Raw genomic sequence first — 19,760 nt, 5'->3', positions numbered from 1 at the left:
TCCAGTGCATCAGAAGGAAGGAGGTTATGTTGGGGGTGGAAGTCTGCAGGTAGGCCACGAGGAACAGAAAACACTGCTTTTCAGCCCTTGGCATGTGCTGCCTGAGAAGGCCATCTTATTCTGCCAAATGGTAGGGCTGGCACTTTTTCACTGGAAGGTGACAACTTGCAACATTACCTATGAGCACATTTATGGACTTTGCAAATGTATTCATATTGTGCATAGTAAAAATGGGCTGGGACAAAAACAGCCCCATTCCAACAATAAGAACACTAGAATGATTAACTTTTCTCTCGTATATCAGAAGATAGCTTCATATCCAAACCAACTGAGTTTTTTTGGTTTTTTTTTAAGACAGAATTTAGGGTGTGTGGATTCATCCTGCACTTGAGCATGTACTTGGGATCAGTACTATATTTGGACCCACCAACTACAACTGTTTCTCTCCTGGAAACGAACTACAGATTAGTTTGGAAACTAACCAAAGGCTCATGGACTGGCACTGGTCTAGGGAATACTAACATTATGTAGGTCACATATGTAATAAAACTTTTTGTATTAAGATACTTCCCCTCTCAGATGAAACACCTACATTGTATACACCTCCACACTTCTGGTGTAATTATTAAACAATCACATTAATATAGGAAATTTCCCACACAGACATGCCTCAATGTAGGGCAGTATTTCAAGTTATGGTAGAGTTGGAAGAGACCGCAAAGGTCATGCAGTACAATCCACTGCCATGCAGGAATATATGTGTTACTTTAATGGCAGCCTTATATCTCTTATGTTATTACCATACTTAGGGGACAATTGCTGTGTATACTCAATTTAACATTTAATGAATGTTATTCGCTTTTAGTATACATATTATATTGAAATCAAGAAATTCATCTGAAAAAGTTTGGAAAACCCAAATAGGATAAACTTTGAGCTTGATATTCATGAAACATAAACCAATGATAGGATTTACACTTTATTTATACTAGCTTTAAAAATGGAAACAAGTGTTTTTTTCTTGCTACATAAACCTCAATGTATCTTTTCTCTATTTATTGTGAAGTAAAATAAGAGACTGAAAATAAGGGACTGGCGACGGGGCAGGAAGAAAACTTGAGCAAGTGTGAGAAATGAACTGAATTTGCATTTGACTGTTGTGGAAGCCATGTTGTATGGAGTCCAGTTAACAGGAAGTTTGGTGTACGGTGCATAAAAAGGGGTGGTCCAACAGTTGCAAAAGCAGGTTGCTACAGTCAGCAACAGCCTTACCTAAGCTTAAATATGACCCTTTTACAGATGATCTGTGATGGAGATTTCCTCCTTTTAACATATGTCCAGAAGTTTAAACTGGGAAAGCTAAAACAAACTTCTCACTGAATCCTAGAGTGTCATATGACAAAAAAGAAACCAGACCAATAAAATAGAGTCAGTCTCAACACAAGCTATGGTACTTAATGTGCTATTCAAAGACTGATTTAAATACTTCCTGCCTGGTGAACATGGAAAGATTTTCTTGGAGTGGTGAGAAAGGAAGGTGGTCATTTGCTTCAATCAAAGCCCAAGGTTGCTCATGAGACAGGAATCAGCTTGGACAAAGGGATTTGCCAACACAGCTTTGATCAGGTTTTGAAACATAACAGCAAGGAGTCCTCTGCTGTCCTTAATTTATAAAAGTAGGGTCAAATGGAAGAGATTGCTCAGAACCAACATCCATTTAATTTAATTCTTCTCTCAGCAAAAGAGAGGATTACATGTACACTAGTTAAAAAGACAAGAGCAAGCACGAAAGGTATGGAGGAAAAGTCTAGGCAATCCCAGCTAAATGTGAATGGTCCAGGAGAAAGGCTCTGCCTCGCCCAACCCAGCAGAGGCTGGAGAAACACAGTTCCTGTGAAGCATGCTGAGAACCTGCTGCGCTCACTTCCAAGATGAGGTCTGCAGACGAAACAAAGTCCCGCCTCTGTTCCTTCTTCTTTCTTCCCTGGTAACAGCAGCAGAGTATATGACCCATGTAGAGGCAAGGAGAATGCCAGAGTCTGTAAGGCTACGAGATCAGCGCAGCAACAGGTCTGGTAGTTGCATTTAGAACGGAGACAAATGGAATGTCTCTGGGAACTCTTTGAAAGGGTTCAAATGAGTCCAAGATACCTGTGAACGATGAAAGCAACAGTGTGGGTCAATACTAAACAATATCTGTTATTATTTCACAACACTTCTTGTATTACAGTAGAGTCATAAACATAAACAGGCCGGCAGAACATTGGATAAGTGAAAATCTTGGATAATAAGGAGGGATTAAGAAAAAAGCCTATTAAACATAAAATTACATTATGATTTTACAAATTAAGCACCAAAACATCATGTTTAACAACAAACTGACAGAAAAAAGCAGCTCAATACACAGTAATGTTATGTAGTAATTACTGTATTTACAAATTTAGCACCAAAACATTGCAACATTTACTACAAAAGCATTGACTACTAAAAGGCAGACTGCGTTGGATAATACAGAACATTGGATAAGTGAAGATTGGATAAGTGAGACTCTACTGTATTTGGATCCTTGCCATCTCAGTATTTGCAGACATGCATCTTTTCCCTTTGGATGTTATTCCCTTGACTTCATAAGTGTTGACTTTGCATTATTAACACAGTAGGTCACAGAATTATGTGGAAATGCTGAGCAGCCAGGTTCTGAAATCTGGCTGCAGCTTTTCATAACAGATAAAACTGGAAAGGTCTGGGACACAAGAGTATAAATGCACCCCGATCAGACAGAGGATGTGAAAAGGAGGGAGCTTAAAGGCTGAACAATGCAAAGCTTTAACTAGAACAGGATGGTGGTGTGGAAACATGGGAATTATGATAGCTGGCTGCATGACCTCCTTTTCAACATTTTGCCAGTTTAGGTGTTCCCTCAAAGAGAAGGCTGCTCCCACCTCATTAATGTCAGCATTAATTATCACACTCTAGGGCACATGTGTCAAATTTAAGGACCATGGGCCGAATATGACCCACCATACCATTTGATGTGGTCCTTCAGATGCTGCTACAACTCCTGTATTGTCATCATAATGAATGCAGCTGATGGGAGTTGTGATACAGAAACATCTGGAAGATTACAGTTTGTTCTGTTTAGTCAGGATATGGGGTTTGAATTTAGATACAAGGCTTGTAGATATGTCTGACTTCAAAATGTTCTTTAACATTTACTGTTAGGTTGCAATTCCCATTATCCCCAGTTCTCATGGCAGATCATCAAAAGGGATGGGAGTTGAAATTGATATTATCTGGGGACCCAAACCAGGTAAAAACTAGAGAGCACTAAGCATTATGTAAAAACATTATAAGTGGTCTTCTTTAACCACAAATTCTCCATTTATGGATTCAATGACCCTTCAAAGGCAACCATAAGGCTGATATGGCCTTTGAAGAAAATGAAAGTGCTCTAGTGTGACCCTTCTTAGATCTCTCAGGCACCCAAACAGATGACTACGTATTAGGTGAGATATGTGTTCAATAATGTATAGTGGATAATAAGGGATACACATACAATGTGAGAACAATCACTGTCATATACATGTATGCAACCATAGTTAATAGTATACACACATTTTGCCTACAAAGGGGCTATAGCTATATAGGAAGACCATTATAAAATGGCCCAAAGAAGGAACAGAACATTTACATATCTTACAAGAAAAAGGAAGAAGCTGGTTTATCACACAGCCTTCTAAAAAAATATCTAGTCTTGAAAATTTTTGTCTCAACACATTAAAAAAGCAAAGGGAATTGAATGAAGAATGTGTTACCCTCCATTCCTTCTCTTACCTTTTACAACCTTATGATAAGCAAAGTGCAGATAGAGGAGGAAGAGCATGTGTAGGGAAGCAAGCACTCCACACAGGATGAGTCGCTGGGTATGTCCCACTGTGCGTGACACCAACACAGCAATCTAGGAAAGACCAGATCTTAAGGTTCGCAGACTGGCTTTAAAGCATAAATGCATCAAGATGAGTTGATCCCTTTCAGTCTGAGTAACCACCTCTGGAAGAGAACCTATTGCTAAAATGTATTGAGCGTGGTTTAGTTTCTCATGAATGGCCTCTTCAGTCTTTCATTCCCTTCTCTCAAATGATGGATTTTCTATCATCATCACCTATAAGTACACTCTCAAGGTACTATCAGAGTTAGAGTATTTAACTTATATTTTGTGCTGAATATAGCAAAGCTGAGGAAGTGGCTTCTGCCTGCTAGTGACAAAAGATAAGGATGATGTACTATATCCAATTAATAGAGGCCTTTGGGAGATAATGAAATATTTCATATATAACAATAATAATTTTATTTATTTATTACCCACCTCTATATCCAAATTTATAATTAAAGTAATACATTTCACTTTCATGTCACATAATTCTTTAACTATTTTATTTTAATTTTTAATGTAAACAACTTTGGGTCCCGTATTATTAGGAAGGCAGGATATAAATCTAACAAATCAAATATATATTTACCATCCTTAGTGTAGAAAGGCCGCCAATCCCCAGCCAGAAGATATAAAAAAGGGAGTGAAAGTGGATGTTGTAAGTGATAAAGAGAGTAATACAATGCCCAAAAAGTCCATAGCCCTGAAAAGAAAAGATCATACAGAATACTAGTGTGTGAAAATACATGGACAGAAACAGCTGCAATATTAATTGTACCAAATGCTTCCTTGAAAACAGCCTTAAGCTGCAATAGCTTAAGCGTAGCTAGTGAGCTGAAGCTAAATGTCCTATTTTTGTCTACCAACTATAGTCATTAGAAGAATGTCAGATTCTGCCTGAGGCATATATAGCTCAATTAGGAATTCAACCACCACCCAGACCTGTGGAAACAAATTAACTTCTGTTTGGAAGTTAACAAGAATTGCCTGTTTCCCTGCCATTTCCTCCTCCCTTCCCCAACATAGCTTACAAGAACAAAATAACACTTTGTCACTGTAGATTCAGATAAATTATATCCCTACAACTCTGACATTTCTTAGTCATGAGAAGATCAGCCAATGGTCATACCAACAGGTAATGCTGGGAGCTGAAGTACAAAATAGCTGGAGGATGCTAAGTTGGAAACAATTGAGCAGCTGGAAAGTTTACTCACCAGTAGTGACAACATTTGCACCATGGTGATCTGAGCATTGCACAAGTATGCCAAGAAGTAAATGAAGGAGGAGACGCCTATCCAGTAACCAAAACAAGTGCCAATTGCTGTGCCCATCAATGTCCCTTCCCTCTGCATAAAAAGAAACAGAATAAGATAACTTTTAAGAAGGTAAAACTTGGAAATGAAGTTATCAAACAGTCTCACCGATAGACAGTCCAATGTAAAATATGCAGTAGATGTTACAAGCATCTCAAAAACACAACCTCTTCTAATTTGGGAGCATCCATAATTCCTCAACATCCCTCCCGGGCCCCTGAAAGCTTAAGGTGAAAATAGACTTCTGGGTAGTTTTTGTCTAGAAAACAAGATAAACTGCTTACGATAATTGTATCTGATGTCTTCATTCCATGTAGCAAGATGGCAACCAGCGTGAAGACCAGCATGAGGGGACCATAAAGCTCGCCCGCTATCTTCTATAAATGAAAAAATGAATAATTGTTATTGATCGGCATTTTAGGAAGACCACCTAATAAATTATGAAGAGTGCTACAAAATCTGGGAGGAGAAAGCATGACCTATGCTGCCCCCCCCCCGACATTTGCTGTGACTCATTGAGGTCCTTAAACAGCTTCAATTTAATTACCTGAAAAATGCTCCAAAATGCTGCCAAGAGCAGTATTTTGCCTTAAAACACCCTAAGCCTTCACTCTTTTGTCATTCTTCATCCAAGGAATAGGAAACATACAATTTCTGGTCACATCTGAGTTGTGTTTGTGCTCACTTTGGGCCTAAAATGTGGAAGTGTGATTTTTTGGGGGGAAAGGGAAGAAAAGCAACCATTGTCCATTCTCAATTGTCCACCTTTCTTAAAAGACTAACAAGAAAAACCAGTTGTGCAATTTCACAACAGCAAAATATTGCCCATCCTTTTCTCATAAATGACTGCTCAATTAACATCACACGTGATATGGAAACTCATGAGTGGGTCACTCAGGAGCACAATTTCTGAACATCCTTTATATTCAATTTTGCTGATGTTATGTCATCAGATTCAGTGGCAGACTGGGCTACAGTCCCTGGATTTTTTGGGCTCTTCCCCATGGCCTCTGGAATTCATCATTACATGCAGCCACAACAACAGGTTTTGCTCGTTTTCATGGACCTTGAAATTTGGATTTGTTAAAGGTAGGCTAGCTCCCCCTGAAAATCAAATGCAATCAGCCAACCCAGATGCAACCAAGCCCACTGTGTCATCAGAAGAGTTTGGCCATTGACATAAAAATGGACAAAGTCAACAAAGAAAATTTATGAGAATTGAAAAGAAAGAGTGAGAAATGAAATGAAAGCCTTTTAAGAAATGTAACAATATTCACCATCCAGTGAACTGATATGATCTTTGCTAAAAACTGTAAACCGATGAAGGAAAATTAGAAGATATAGCAAAGAGGTAAAGGAGCTACATAGGAGCTGGACTGCTATTTTTGGAATGAGGAATAAACCACACAATACCAAAGGTCTTCTATGAAAGAGATTTATAATCAGGATAATACCTTTGTGCGCCCATGATGAAAGACACATCGGATACTGCTTTATTCATCAACTTCCCAGCAGTGGGAAATGAATTGCAAGATAACCCCGACAGATTAACCTCACAAATTCATGGTTGTTAGACACTACCTCCTCCATAATGTTAAGGAAAACTTCAACCTATTTTCTAGCATTCTAGCTCACCTGGGGAAAATTAATCATCTTCACAGGTATCATGGATTCCAGCAACCTTAAAAAAAAGATGTAGAGAATACTTCTAATAGGCATCAACAGGGATTTGGATCTTTAGATAAACATATATATTTTAAAAATCTGTGCATGTCAGACCTAAAAACTGGGCATGTGCAAACCAACCAACCAACAACTTGATGCTGTATGATTAGAAACTGGGTGTTAAAATCTTCACAGATAAATAAAAAACCGTTCTGCTAAATTATAGACAAAAAGTCTTTCTAGAGAAGGTGAGGAGAGTCACTGAACTCAATAGGAATTCTGTCTGCTCCATGTAAGTAAATTGTTCTAGAGCAGAATTACTTATTATTCTGCTATAGTCAACAAACTAGTCATGGAAGTTACAGAGGACAGAAAGGAAGCCTAACAGGAGTTTGTCAGTGCTACAAAGACAGATTAATAGAACTCTGATGTATGCTCAAAAAGAATCTGCTGAATTGACACATTGTGGCTCGGTTCTGGTTCACGCAATACCACAAAGGACTGGAAATGTTTGTTGTTATCCATTTGAGGAATAAAGTGCAACCGGGAGAAGTCTTGATTTCCTCCCACAAAGCAATATGATTTTGTTCTTATAACCTGAATATTACTGAAGTGCAGAATAAAGGTATTGGGTGGCAGATCATTTCCATACCAGATTATGCTGCCATTACATATTAATATATCTTTCTTTATAAAGTGAGAGTTGAGATAGAGAAAGCTAGAGATGTGGGAGGTACAATATGCCCAGTTTGCTTACCGGTTCCGAACTTGGTTTGGCTCCACATCAAAGTAGGGCCTGAGGATATCTATGTTGGCATAGAGATTGAAGGCTTTCGAGGCTTGTCTTTTTCCTGCCTGCCACATCTATGGAATGCGGGAGGGGGGGGGGGGAGATTGAGAAAGAAAAAATAAGCAGCAGCAAACCGAGGCCTTGTTTTTCAATGCTGTAAAGTTCAATAACTGGTTTATTAAAATACAGTAGATGTAGAAATATAGTTGAAAAGTTTGTCCCTTGGACCCTGTGGCACCCTTATTTTTAGTTTAATATGTACTTGTTATCTCCTAGGAAGAAATTTCATCAAGTTTTTGCACTCTTCCTCCCCTGGCTTTTTTCCCCAACCAGGAAGTAAAGTTAAAAAATAGAAAAACCCACTTCTACTAGGCTCAAAACATGAAAGCCTTTTCAATGAATTTCAACCCCCACTCCTTGAATTAGAAGGGCACATCCAAAGTGTGTGGGTACAGATTCCAATACGGTCCCATCAACTGCCTTCCTTTGATTTGCAGCTTTTCCAGAGATTAATACTGATCTCACATTTTAGGACACAGAGAATCAAATTAGGACTTCTGTAACTGTGTCCTGCAATGTTCTCTTGCTATAAAAATAATATTAATTTGGAAATTGATCCCAGGTCAATTTCTTCCTATATTATTAATTTCTTGCTCAGCACTTCATCATAGAAATGCTTAGGCAGTCTAAGGCAGTGTTTTTCACACAGTGCTACTCCAGATGATTTGGACTTCAGCTTCCAGACATCCCAGCCAGCTTACTAGCTGTTAGGAATTCTGAGAGCTGAAGTCCAAAACATCTTGAGAACAGCTTGAGAAACACTGGTCTAAGGAATGATTATGCCCACAGAAGGGATACCATTCTAGCTTTTTCAGTAAACACCCCAGATTTGTAGGATTTTAGGGATACAGGACCCCCCATGAAAATGGGAAGCTTGTGGATTTTTTTAAAACCCCTTTTGTACCTGAGAGGACACTCTAGGTTAGTGGTTCTCAACCTGTGGGCCCCCAGATATTTTGGCCTAAAACTCCCAGAAATCCCAGCCAGTTTATCCGCATGTTAGAATTTCTGGGAGTTGAAGGCCAAACCATCTGCTGATCCACAGACTGATAATCACTGCTCTAGGCCATCTGGTGCGATTTTACAGTCAACATTTGCCAGAAGTTAACAACTGAGTTGCATTAGAGGACCTAGAGATTCCTAAAGAGACTATTTATTTAATCAAAACTTATTAAACACAGTTGTTGGAACACCTGCTTGTGCAGACTAGGAGATATATTGAATCTCAGGCATCTAAGCTCAAAGTGGCTGCCATGACTCTGTATATGGCATAGCTGATGACCTACACCAATTTAAATAACTATAAATTATCCCTCTAAATCGGGCAATAAACATGAGTCAAGACTACACTATGACAGAAACATCAAGATGCTATTTCAAAAGAACTGCAATAAATTAGAAGCATGTGGGAATCAGGATTTAAAACTTTGGTTTGCTGCTGATAAAGAAAGCTGTGGTTACCTCATCAGCAACTTGTCGACTCAACTGCCCCTTAAAGCCTTTCATCCCCAAGAACTCTCCATCTTCTTCATCGGCAGCAGCTGCTTCTGCATCCACCTCTTCCTCTTCCTTCATACGTTGGTGCATCTCACCCATGTCTTCAAAGCTAGAGCCAGATGTGTCATCCATGTTTTCCATGTCAATCACAGCAGAACCCCCACCCTGAGCAAGGTGGAAATATACAAACAGTGAGACCATGCACAAACATTTTCCCTTACCCAGAGAGGCAGCGCAGCCATAAGAAAGAAGGCTGCAAGGAATTTGTCTTACAACATTCTCTCTCTGTAGAAAAAAAAAAGGCATTCATAACAATCAGTGTAAACCCAATTCCTCATGTTTGTCTTTGTATTCAAGTGGAAAGAGCAAGATGAAACCAATTATATCTTTTTTACTGCCTTCATTCAATGTAACTAAGCCATCAGCAAATGCTGAAATTTAGGAAGAGTTTCACCATTGACAGAGTAATTAGAGTAGATTCTTAGGCTGGATCTACACTGCCATATAATCTCGAGATCATCTGCTTTGAACTGGATTATGTAAGTCTACACTGCCATATAATCCAGTTCAAAGCAGAACTTCTAGATTTTATATGGCATTGTAGATGGGCCCTAGTTAACTGGTACCATGGGAATATGTCCTCTGCTTTCATTCCCATTGTAAACTGGGGAGAAGGCTCAAACTTGATTTGTAAAATTAAAACCTCAAAAAGTTCCTTAAAGTTTAGATATTCCTTCTAGTTCAGGACATTTAGATCCATTAGATAAAAATAAAAGGGAGGAAGTACACCGACTTTGTGAACCCCTGCAAGCCTAGGAGATAAAAGCCTTGTGACTTGAAGGTTGGGTTGCTGAGCTGAAGGCTGCCAGGTTCGAATCCCACCTGGGGAGAGCACGGATGAGCTCCCTGTATCAGCTCCAGCTCCATGCGGGGACATGAGAGAAGCCTCCCACAAGGATGGTAAAACATTAAAACATCCAGGCGTCCCCTGGGCAACGTCCTTGCAGACGGCCAGTTCTCTCACTCCAGAAGGAACTCCGGTTGCTCCTGACACAAAAAAAGCTGTTTTAGGTTGAGGAAAAGTAAAGCAGAACTTGGGGGAAAAGCCACTGGGCTCAAAACAAGGTGAAATTGCCTGAGTCTCCTGGGCAGCCTTTTCACTGAAATAAAAATCCCAACTTTAAAAACAAACAAAACAGTGCACACTAGGGGAATATACGGACAACTTCCGATGTAGTCCCACAACCGCCCTCTTCTGATCTAAAGCTTTTCTATAGGGATTAATACTGCTCTCACATTTTAAGATGGGGAGACCAAATTAACAACTTTGTAGTTGTGCCCTGCTGCTATAAGAAAAAGATTACTTTGAAAATTGAAGGCAGATCAATCCCCCCCATCCGACAAAGGCTTCAAACCCTCTGGAAATGTCACATCTCTGTGTATTATCATAGGAGGTCCAAACATTTAAAACGTATGTTGGCAGAGTGGAGTGCTGGGACGGTATACAGCATAAAACTTCCCACAAAAATCTCTTATTACATCAGTGTGTTGTGACAAGACATTTCCAGTAATGTGTGCCGAAGCAAGAGATCTTACTCCTGGTTTCAAATGGAAACCATTTTATAGATCTGAGAACAAACATCAGAGGCAGGGCGTTCTCTTTGAAAGACCGCTAGGAACTACTGTCAAAACAATGCCTTTAGACAAACCCAAATGCCTTAATTGAAGGAGTGGGAAATCTTTGTTTTTCCAGGTACACTGGACTGTAATTCCCACAATATTGTACCTTGAAGGACAAGATAGATCAAAGATTAACTCAAACCAGACTAACAGTCAAAAGTTATCTTTCCTTGCTTCATAGCAAGTGTATATTTCTACAAGCAATAACCCTTCAGATGAAAGAGACATTTCTACAGCCTATAGTGCTATGGAGAGATAGGAAGGTTAGTTAAGGTAGACCATGGAAATAGTGACCATTTAAGATTCCTATAAATTCATGATGTAACTAAAATGGTATGGAACTGAATAAGGTCTACTGAAATTGAAGTTATGAAACATACATAAGATCAGGTTGGACAGGCAGAACACACTTTGAAGACCTAGGGTCAAACAGATAATCAAGCCATACAATTAGTTAACTCAAGAATTTTGGCAGAAAAAAGAACTAATAATCTTTTCTATTTGAACTAGAAAAATTGTTGTTTATGGGATAACAATCTGCAGAATGCTTTTAACTCATGAATCTGTCCAATTCTGTGTGTAATTCGGTGACTTCAACATACAACTGCAAAAACAGACCACATACAGAGGGAGCCTTTCTCCAAAAGGGGAGGAAAATCTGAATAAAAAGTATTCACATGAGTCAGAAAGTGGCACTTGGGAGTACAATAAACCACTCAGCCCATGCACATCTGTTTTCCATAGCAGCAGCAATTGCAGGGCTTTTTCAGTTGTTTGTGTAATCAAAGCTGACATGGCAATAGCTCCACAATAAATATGTGCCTAAAGACGACAGACTGGAGGAAGTGCATACCATGGGAAAGGACAGTCACACAAATATCATAGCAGAAAATGCCCAGCTGTATTGACAACTCAAATCGGACAATATTACTCAAATTTAATATTACTGTAGTTTTATCTTACAAGTATATTATAGGTATAAATAAAGAGAACTAAATCAGCCTCATGTTGTTTTCATAATCTGAACCAATACTGACATCACTTCAACGCTCCTGTTAATAATGGGTACATCTCCACTGTACAGTTAATGCAGTTTGACACTACTTTAATTGCCATGGCTCAATGTTATAGAATTCTGGGAGTCATAGTTTGGTGAGGCATCAGCACTATTCAGCACAGACCTTTTAAAACTCCATTTCTCAGGATTCCAAAGCATTAAGGTAGTAGTTCTCAACCTGTGGGTCCCCAGATGTTTTGGCCATCAACTCCCAGAAATGCTAACAGCTGGTAAACTGGCTGGAATTTCTGGGAGTTGTAGGCCAAAACACCTGTGGACCCACAGGTTGAGAATCATTGCAATAAGGCATGGTGGTTAAAGTGGCATCAAACTGCATTAATTGTGCACTGGAGATACATTCAGTATTATAAATAGAAATCCTACTACTAATAAAATTTGGCACAATCTATCTGGAGATCATCACTAAAGCTCATCCCTTTAATCTCTAGGAAAAAAAATTCCAAAATGAGTGTCATGACATATTATAGTGTGTTAGTTGCAGTGTGTTAGTGTGTCACACAAATGTAATGAGAAACCTCTGAGTATGTGAAATAAGCATAGATTTTTAAAAAATATAAATGAAGTTTGGTTATAAGGGGATGCTTTAACCGGGCCTCCGGTGGCGAAGTGCATTAAAGCGCTGAGCTGCTGAACTTGAAGAACGAAAGGTCCCAGGTTCAAATCCCGGGAGCGGAATGAGCGCCCGCTGTTAGCCCCAGCTCCTGCCAACCTAGCAGTTCGAAAACATGCAAATGTGAGTAGATCAATAGGTACCGCTCCGGCGGGAAGGTAACGGCGCTCCATGCAGTCATGGCGGCCACATGACCTGGAGATGTCGATGGACAACGCTGGCTCTTCGGCTTAGAAATGGAGATGAGCACCAACCCCCAGAGTCAGTCACAACTGAACTTAACGTCAAGGGAAACCTTTACCTTAACCTCTGGTTTTCCAATGAAACTGAATTACTGTCACAAAATGATACATGTCTAAAAAGTGTGTCACCATGAAATGTTTGGAAAGCTGTGCTCTAGAGCTTCCTTCTGCAACAACCCCTTTGGATCTCTTCTTTTAAGAGCTACATTCTGTTTATTTGTTATGTTTCTTTCCCTCTCCCTCCCTCCCTCCCTCTCTCATCTTCTTGAATGTGCCATATTCATTTGAGTATAATAGACCATTGAATCTAATGTACATCTCAATTTAGCTACCTGTAATTTAGCCAAAAAAGATGAGCATTAGACTTGGATAAATATGGTATAATATGGCTATTATTATAAATACCAGATTTTTGGTTGGCCAACTGAACAGATGGTTATCAGGAGGTCACAGGGGCTTACATGTCTTTACACTAATGCTCAGAGCATGGGAAATAAGCAAGACGAACTCCAACTCTTAGCACAGCACCACACATACGATGTCATAGGCATCACTGAAACCTGGTGGGATGACTCCCATCACTGGAATTTAACCATTGAGGGCTATAACCTCTTTCACAGAAATAGAACAAAGGGGAGAGGAGGGGGAGTAGCTTTATATGTCAAAAACAGTTACGTTGCAGAAGAAATGCAAGACTGTAATCCGGGAAACCAGCTTGAAAGCATCTGGATAAGAATCAAGGGAACCGGGACTCAAAAAGACCTTGTCGTGGGTGTCTACTACAGACCTCCGAGTCAGGAAGAAGGACTTGATGAAGCTTTCTGTCAACAGCTGACCAAACAGGCACAAAGAAGAGATATAGTAGTCATGGGCGATTTCAATTATCCCGATATCTGCTGGAAAACAAACTCGGCCAAGAGTACAAAGTCCAACAAATTCCTTACTTGCCTTGCAGACAATTTTATGTTCCAGAAGGTAGAAGAGGCAACAAGGGGATCAGCAACTCTTGATCTAATCTTAACAAATGTGGAAGACCTGATCAATACAGTTGAAGTGGTTGGATCCTTAGGGGCAAGTGACCATGTGCTCCTGCAGTTTGCAATACAAAGGAATGCTGAAACTAAGAAAAGTCAAACACGCATTCTGGACTTTAAGAGAGCTGACTTCCAAAAAATGAAGGAATTACTGAGCGGCATCCCATGGACGCCAATATTAAAAAACAAGGGAGTTAAGGATGGATGGGAGTTTTTCAAAAGTGAAATACTCAAGGCGCAAATGCAAACAGTGCCAACAAAGAAGAAAAATAAGACAAATGCAAAGAAGCCAGAATGGATGTCCAAAGAACTTCTATCTGAGCTAAAGCTCAAAAGTGACATGCACAAGAAGTGGAAAAGGGGAGAAATCACCAAAGAAGAATTCAAACGTATAGCCAACACCTGTAGGGAAAAGGTTCGCAAGGCTAAAGCGCAAAATGAGCTCAGGCTTGCCAGGGACATAAAAAACAACAAAAAAGGTTTTTTTGCTTACGTTGGTGGAAAAAGGAAGAAAAAGGAGGCGATAGGGCCACTGCAAGGAGAAGATGGGGTGATGGCGACAGGGGATAGGGAAAAGGCAGAACTGCTTAATGCCTTCTTTGCCTCGGTCTTCTCACAAAAAGAAAGCCATCTTCAACCTCAGCAACATGGAATGGACGAAGAATTGGGGGAAATCCAACCCCAAATAGGGAAACAAGTTGTCCAGGAACACCTGGCCACTCTAAATGAATTCAAGTCCCCAGGGCCAGATCAGCTACATCCAAGAGTATTGAAGGAACTAGCGGAAGTTATTTCAGAACCACTGGCAATCATCTTCGAGAGTTCTTGGAGAACAGGAGAAGTCCCAGCAGACTGGAGGAGGGCGAATGTGGTCCCTATCTTCAAGAAGGGAAAAAAGAACGACCCAAACAATTACCGTCCGGTCAGCCTCACATCAATACCAGGCAAGATTCTGGAAAAGATCATTAAGGAAGTGGTCTGCAAACACTTAGAAACAAATGCGGTCATTGCTAATAGTCAACACGGATTTACCAAAAACAAGTCATGCCAGACTAATCTGATCTCTTTTTTCGATAGAGTTACGAGTTGGGTCGATACAGGGAATGCCGTGGATGTAGCCTACCTGGATTTCAGTAAGGCCTTCGACAAAGTCCCCCACGACCTTCTGGCAAACAAACTAGTAAAATGTGGGCTAGACAAAACTACGGTTAGGTGGATCTGTAATTGGCTAAGCGAACAAACCCAAAAGGTGCTCACCAATGCGTCGTCTTCATCATGGAAAGAAGTGACAAGTGGAGTGCCGCAGGGCTCCGTCCTGGGCCCGGTTCTGTTCAACATCTTTATTAACGACTTAGACGAAGGGTTAGAAGGCACGATCATCAAGTTTGCAGATGACAACAAACTGGGAGGGATAGCTAACATTCCAGAAGACAGGAGCAGAATTCAAAACGATCTTGACAGACTAGAGAGATGGGCCGAAACTAACAAAATGAAGTTCAACAGGGACAAATGCAAGATACTTCACTTCGGCAGAAAAAATGGAAATCAAAGATACAGAATGGGGGACGCCTGGCTTGACAGCAGTGTGTGCGAAAAAGACCTTGGAGTCCTCGTGGACAACAAGTTAAACATGAGCCTACAATGTGATGCGGCAGCTAAAAAAGCCAATGGGATTTTGGCCTGCATCAATAGGGGAATAGCGTCTAGATCCAGGGAAGTCATGCTCCCCCTCTATTCTGCCTTGGTCAGACCACACCTGGAATACTGTGTCCAGTTTTGGGCACCGCAGATGAAGGGAGATGCTGACAAGCTGGAAAGCGTCCAGAGGAGGGCAACTAAAATGATTAAGGGTCTGGAGAACAAGCCCTATGAAGAGAGGCTTAAAGAGCTGGGCATGTTTAGCCTGCAGAAGAGAAGGCTGAGAGGAGACATGATAGCCATGTACAAATATGTGAGGGGAAGTCATAGGGAGGAGGGAGCAAGCTTGTTTTCTGCTGCCCTGCAGACTAGGACACGGAACAATGGCTTCAAACTACAGGAAAGGAGATTCCACCTGAACATTAGGAAGAACTTCCTCACAGTGAGGGCTGTTCGGCAGTGGAACTCTCTCCCCCAGACTTTGGTGGAGGCTCCTTCTTTGGAAGCTTTTAAGCAGAGGCTGGATGGCCATCTGTCGGGGGTGCTTTGAATGCGATTTCCTGCTTCTTAGCGGGGGGTTGGACTAGATGGCCCATGAGGTCTCTTCCAACTCTACTATTCTATGATTCTATGATTCTAGGAGGCATTTCCATAAGTTAACACTTAGAACAGAACACTACTATTATTATCGGTATTTACTCAAGTTTAAAGCACCATCGAATCTAATGAACACATCAATTTGGGTTATATAATTTAGCCCCCCCAAAAAGGGGAACATTAGACTCAAGTAAATATGGTATTTCCTAATACATTTTAGGGGCATCCAAAGGAACAGCTTCCTAAAGGAACAGCAGATTTAGAGGCAAAGAAGTTACCTCTCAATAGGTGGGTCATCTACTACAGGGCTCACTCCTAACTAAACCAACTAAACCAGTACAGTCTCAATCACTATCTTCTACACTGCCCTATATCCCAGGATCTGATCCAAGATTATAGTTTTTTCACAGATTATCTAGCAGTGGAGACTTGTATAATCCAGTTTAACTGGAATCAGATCCTGGGATATAAGGACAGTGCAGAAGGGGCCTTAGAAAACAGGATCTTTTCCTCCCTGACATTTTTGAAGCTGATAAGTTGCCAATTACTTAATTACTGTTTCCTGAATTAAGTTTTGTTGATGTGCCTTCATCTCCGACCTACGGCAACCCCATCACAAGGTTTTCTTGGCAAACTTCATTCAGCAGGGGCTTGCCATTGCCTTTACTGACACTTGATGCTCAGGTGTCGGAGGTGGCTGGGAGGGCCTTTGCACAATTAAAACTTGTGTGCCAGCTGCGACCTTACCTTGTGAAGTCTGATCTGGCTACGGTGGTCCATGCCTTAGTTACCTCGAGGTTGGATTATTGTAATGCACTCTATGTGGGGCTGCCTTTGAAGACGGCCCGGAAACTTCAGTTAGTCCAGCGATCGGCAGCCAGGCTTCTAACTGGAGCAAATTACAGGGAGCGGTCTACCCCCCTGTTTAAGGAGCTCCATTGGCTGCCGTTTATTTTCCGGACCCAATTCAAGGTGGAGGTGATGACCTACAAAGCCCTGAACGGTTTGGGACCCACCTATCTTTGTGACCGCTTATCACCCTATGAACCCACACGATCTCTTCGTTCGTCGGGGGAGGCCCACCAGCTCTGGAATTGCACTCCCAAGGGAAATTTGGCTAGCTGCCACTTTGGAAGGGTTTAGGAAAAGCCTGAAAACCTGGTTGTTCACACAGGCTTTTGAATAAGTACCACCCTCTTGAATGCTAAATTCTTGCACAGACGGTTATCTTTGATCGGTTGCATCCGCATGGGTAATTTCTTTATATAGCCTCAGGGTTCAACTCGCATTTGGGTTCTCCCCAATGTTCTTATAGCACCTTTAACTTCCTCTATGTTTACTACTATGTCTCACTTAGTGCACTTTGATCAGCCCATCCTTATGTTTTTATTGATGTGTTTTAACTTTGTCTTATTCATGGTTTGATTTTAATCGTATGTTTAATTTTTCATTTGTGCTTTTTTGGTATTTGATGTTTTTGTATGTATACTCTTTTGCATTCGTAAGCCGCCCTGAGTCCCTGCGGGGAGATAGAGGCGGGGTACAAGAATTATTATTATTATTATTATTATTATTATTATTATTTACTGATTCCTTAATTCAGTTTGTCCTTCATATCTGCAGATTCCACCATACAACTGATCTTACAACCCATGGGCTGTTTTTGCCATTTTATTATAAAAGCGGCTTCTCCACTATATACAGAGTGTTCCAAAAGTCGCCATAAATAGGGAAATGTTACTCAATGTACCTTATTCACAAAATACAGGCAGCCCCAGAGTTGCAAGCATTTGACTTACAAATGACTCACAGTTAAGAACAGGGATGAGGCAACAAGAAGTGAGAGAAATCTACCCCTCGGAAGGGAAATTCACCCCTGAAAGACTTATCATGGGGAAAAGGTGTCTCCACTGAAGCTTTCTCAACAATCCTTGTTTCCTCAACAAGTCTTTTTTTTTTTTCAAAATCCAATGATCACAGGGACAGAAAGTGAGGTGAAAGCTTCTGAACAGGGGTACAGACAGCAAAACAAACTTCACAGGGGTGTTGACCATTATCTATGCTACCCACAGCTAAATATATATATATATTTGGCTGGAGCTACACTTAATAGCTACACTGTTCTGAATTACAAACAAATTCAACTAAAGATCGGCCCCTTCCTTCCTCTCATTTCACAAACAAGTGAAAACTTGCTTTGGGAGCAAGCATTTGGCCCAGCATAATTATCTATGCAATATAGTTAGAACAGGCTTTGGATTGATGAGTATGACTATCTGATTACTGTATCTGGCTTTGGATCTATGCACAATAGCCGTCTAATGTTTACATATGTTGATTTAAATTGTTGTTTAATTGCTTTTAACTGTTGTTTTTGTTCCGGCATAGAATAATGCCACTCCTGTAAGCCACACTGAGGCCCCTTCGGCGTAAGAAGGGCAAGATATATATGTTGTAAATAAATAATAAATAAAATAAATAAGAACAAATCTGTTTGTAACTTGGGGACTGCTTGTATTTTCGAAGGCTTTCATGGCAGGAATCACTGGATTGTTGTGTTGTACTTTCTGGGCTGTATGGCTATGTTCCAGAAACATTATCTCCTGACGTTTTGCCCACATCTATGGCAGGCATCCTCAGAGGTTGTGAGGGAGATATATATATATATATATAGAGAGAGAGGAAGAGATAGATGTGGGTGAAATGTCAGGAGAGAATGCTTCTGGAACATGGCCATACAGAAAATGCACAACAATTTACTGTATTTATTTTTACATTAAATAAACGTATTTAACATAAAATATGAATTTGTTAATTATATAGGGACTTTTGGAACACTCTGCGTAATGGGGCTTAAGCATTGACAGATTTTAGTATATCCTGGAATCAAACACCAGCAAATAATAATTTCTGTTTGCTTTTTGCAGTCTTACAGCAGCAAGTTTCATGTCACCAATAGGAAACACGCATTACTGCAGTCAGACACATCTACACACTCACAGACATTATACATTAGCCTATACATTAGCAAGAGAGAGAAACATTGGCAGTTAGTTATTTTTAAAGCGGTCACTTTTGAAAACCACACTTAATATTTGGACTAGAAAAGAAACACTGCACAATCCTTACACATTGATGCTGAAAGTAATCCTTTTACTAGGAATAGTATATGACAGGCCTGGGCAAACTTGGGACCTCCCTCCAGGCGTTTTGGAGTCCAACTCCCACCATTCCTAACAGCCTAACAGCTTAAGCGGCTGAGGGGGAAAGGGAAAGGGCTTGAGGCTGTTAGGAATGGTGGGATTTGGAGTCCAAAATGCATGGAGGGAGGGCCCAAGTTAGCCCAGGCCTGGTATAGGGGCTAAATCCAATTCCGATAGGTACCCACCTGCATGTTGTCCTCGAAGGCCCCCCACTCGGCTACAGGCGCAGCCCCTGCCCTCGCTCCTCCAGCTGCCGACCCCGAGGGGACGCCGCCGGAGCCGGACATCTTCCCTCTGGCTGCGAAGGAGCCAACGCTCCCCCTTCACTGAGAGAAGAGGCAGGAAAACAGGGCCCAACTGAAGGGAGGAGGGAAAAGGACCCGGATGTGACACCCACCGGCGCTGAGGACGTGGAGGCGCGG

At 40.8% G+C, this 19,760-nt stretch overlaps 1 protein-coding gene across 1 annotated transcript; it reads right to left on the bottom strand.

Annotated features, from left to right (window-relative positions):
- Window positions 1-966: 966 nt before the first annotated feature.
- On the bottom strand, window positions 967-19,741 carry yipf3 (Yip1 domain family member 3). The gene is made up of 9 exons (XM_003215943.4): window positions 19,524-19,741; window positions 9,221-9,421; window positions 7,667-7,773; window positions 6,880-6,925; window positions 5,529-5,621; window positions 5,146-5,277; window positions 4,521-4,634; window positions 3,835-3,958; window positions 967-2,151 (listed from the first exon to the last, which is right to left on the bottom strand). The coding sequence occupies exons 1-9, from the start codon at window positions 19,623-19,625 to the stop codon at window positions 2,048-2,050; spliced, it is 1,023 nt and encodes a 340-aa protein (XP_003215991.1). The 5' UTR covers window positions 19,626-19,741; the 3' UTR covers window positions 967-2,047.
- Between the last annotated feature and the right edge of the window lie 19 nt (window positions 19,742-19,760).

Source organism: Anolis carolinensis, chromosome 1 (assembly GCF_035594765.1).
Source record: "Anolis carolinensis isolate JA03-04 chromosome 1, rAnoCar3.1.pri, whole genome shotgun sequence".
NCBI lineage: Eukaryota > Metazoa > Chordata > Lepidosauria > Squamata > Dactyloidae > Anolis > Anolis carolinensis.
This window is presented reverse-complemented; position numbering and strand designations above follow the sequence as displayed.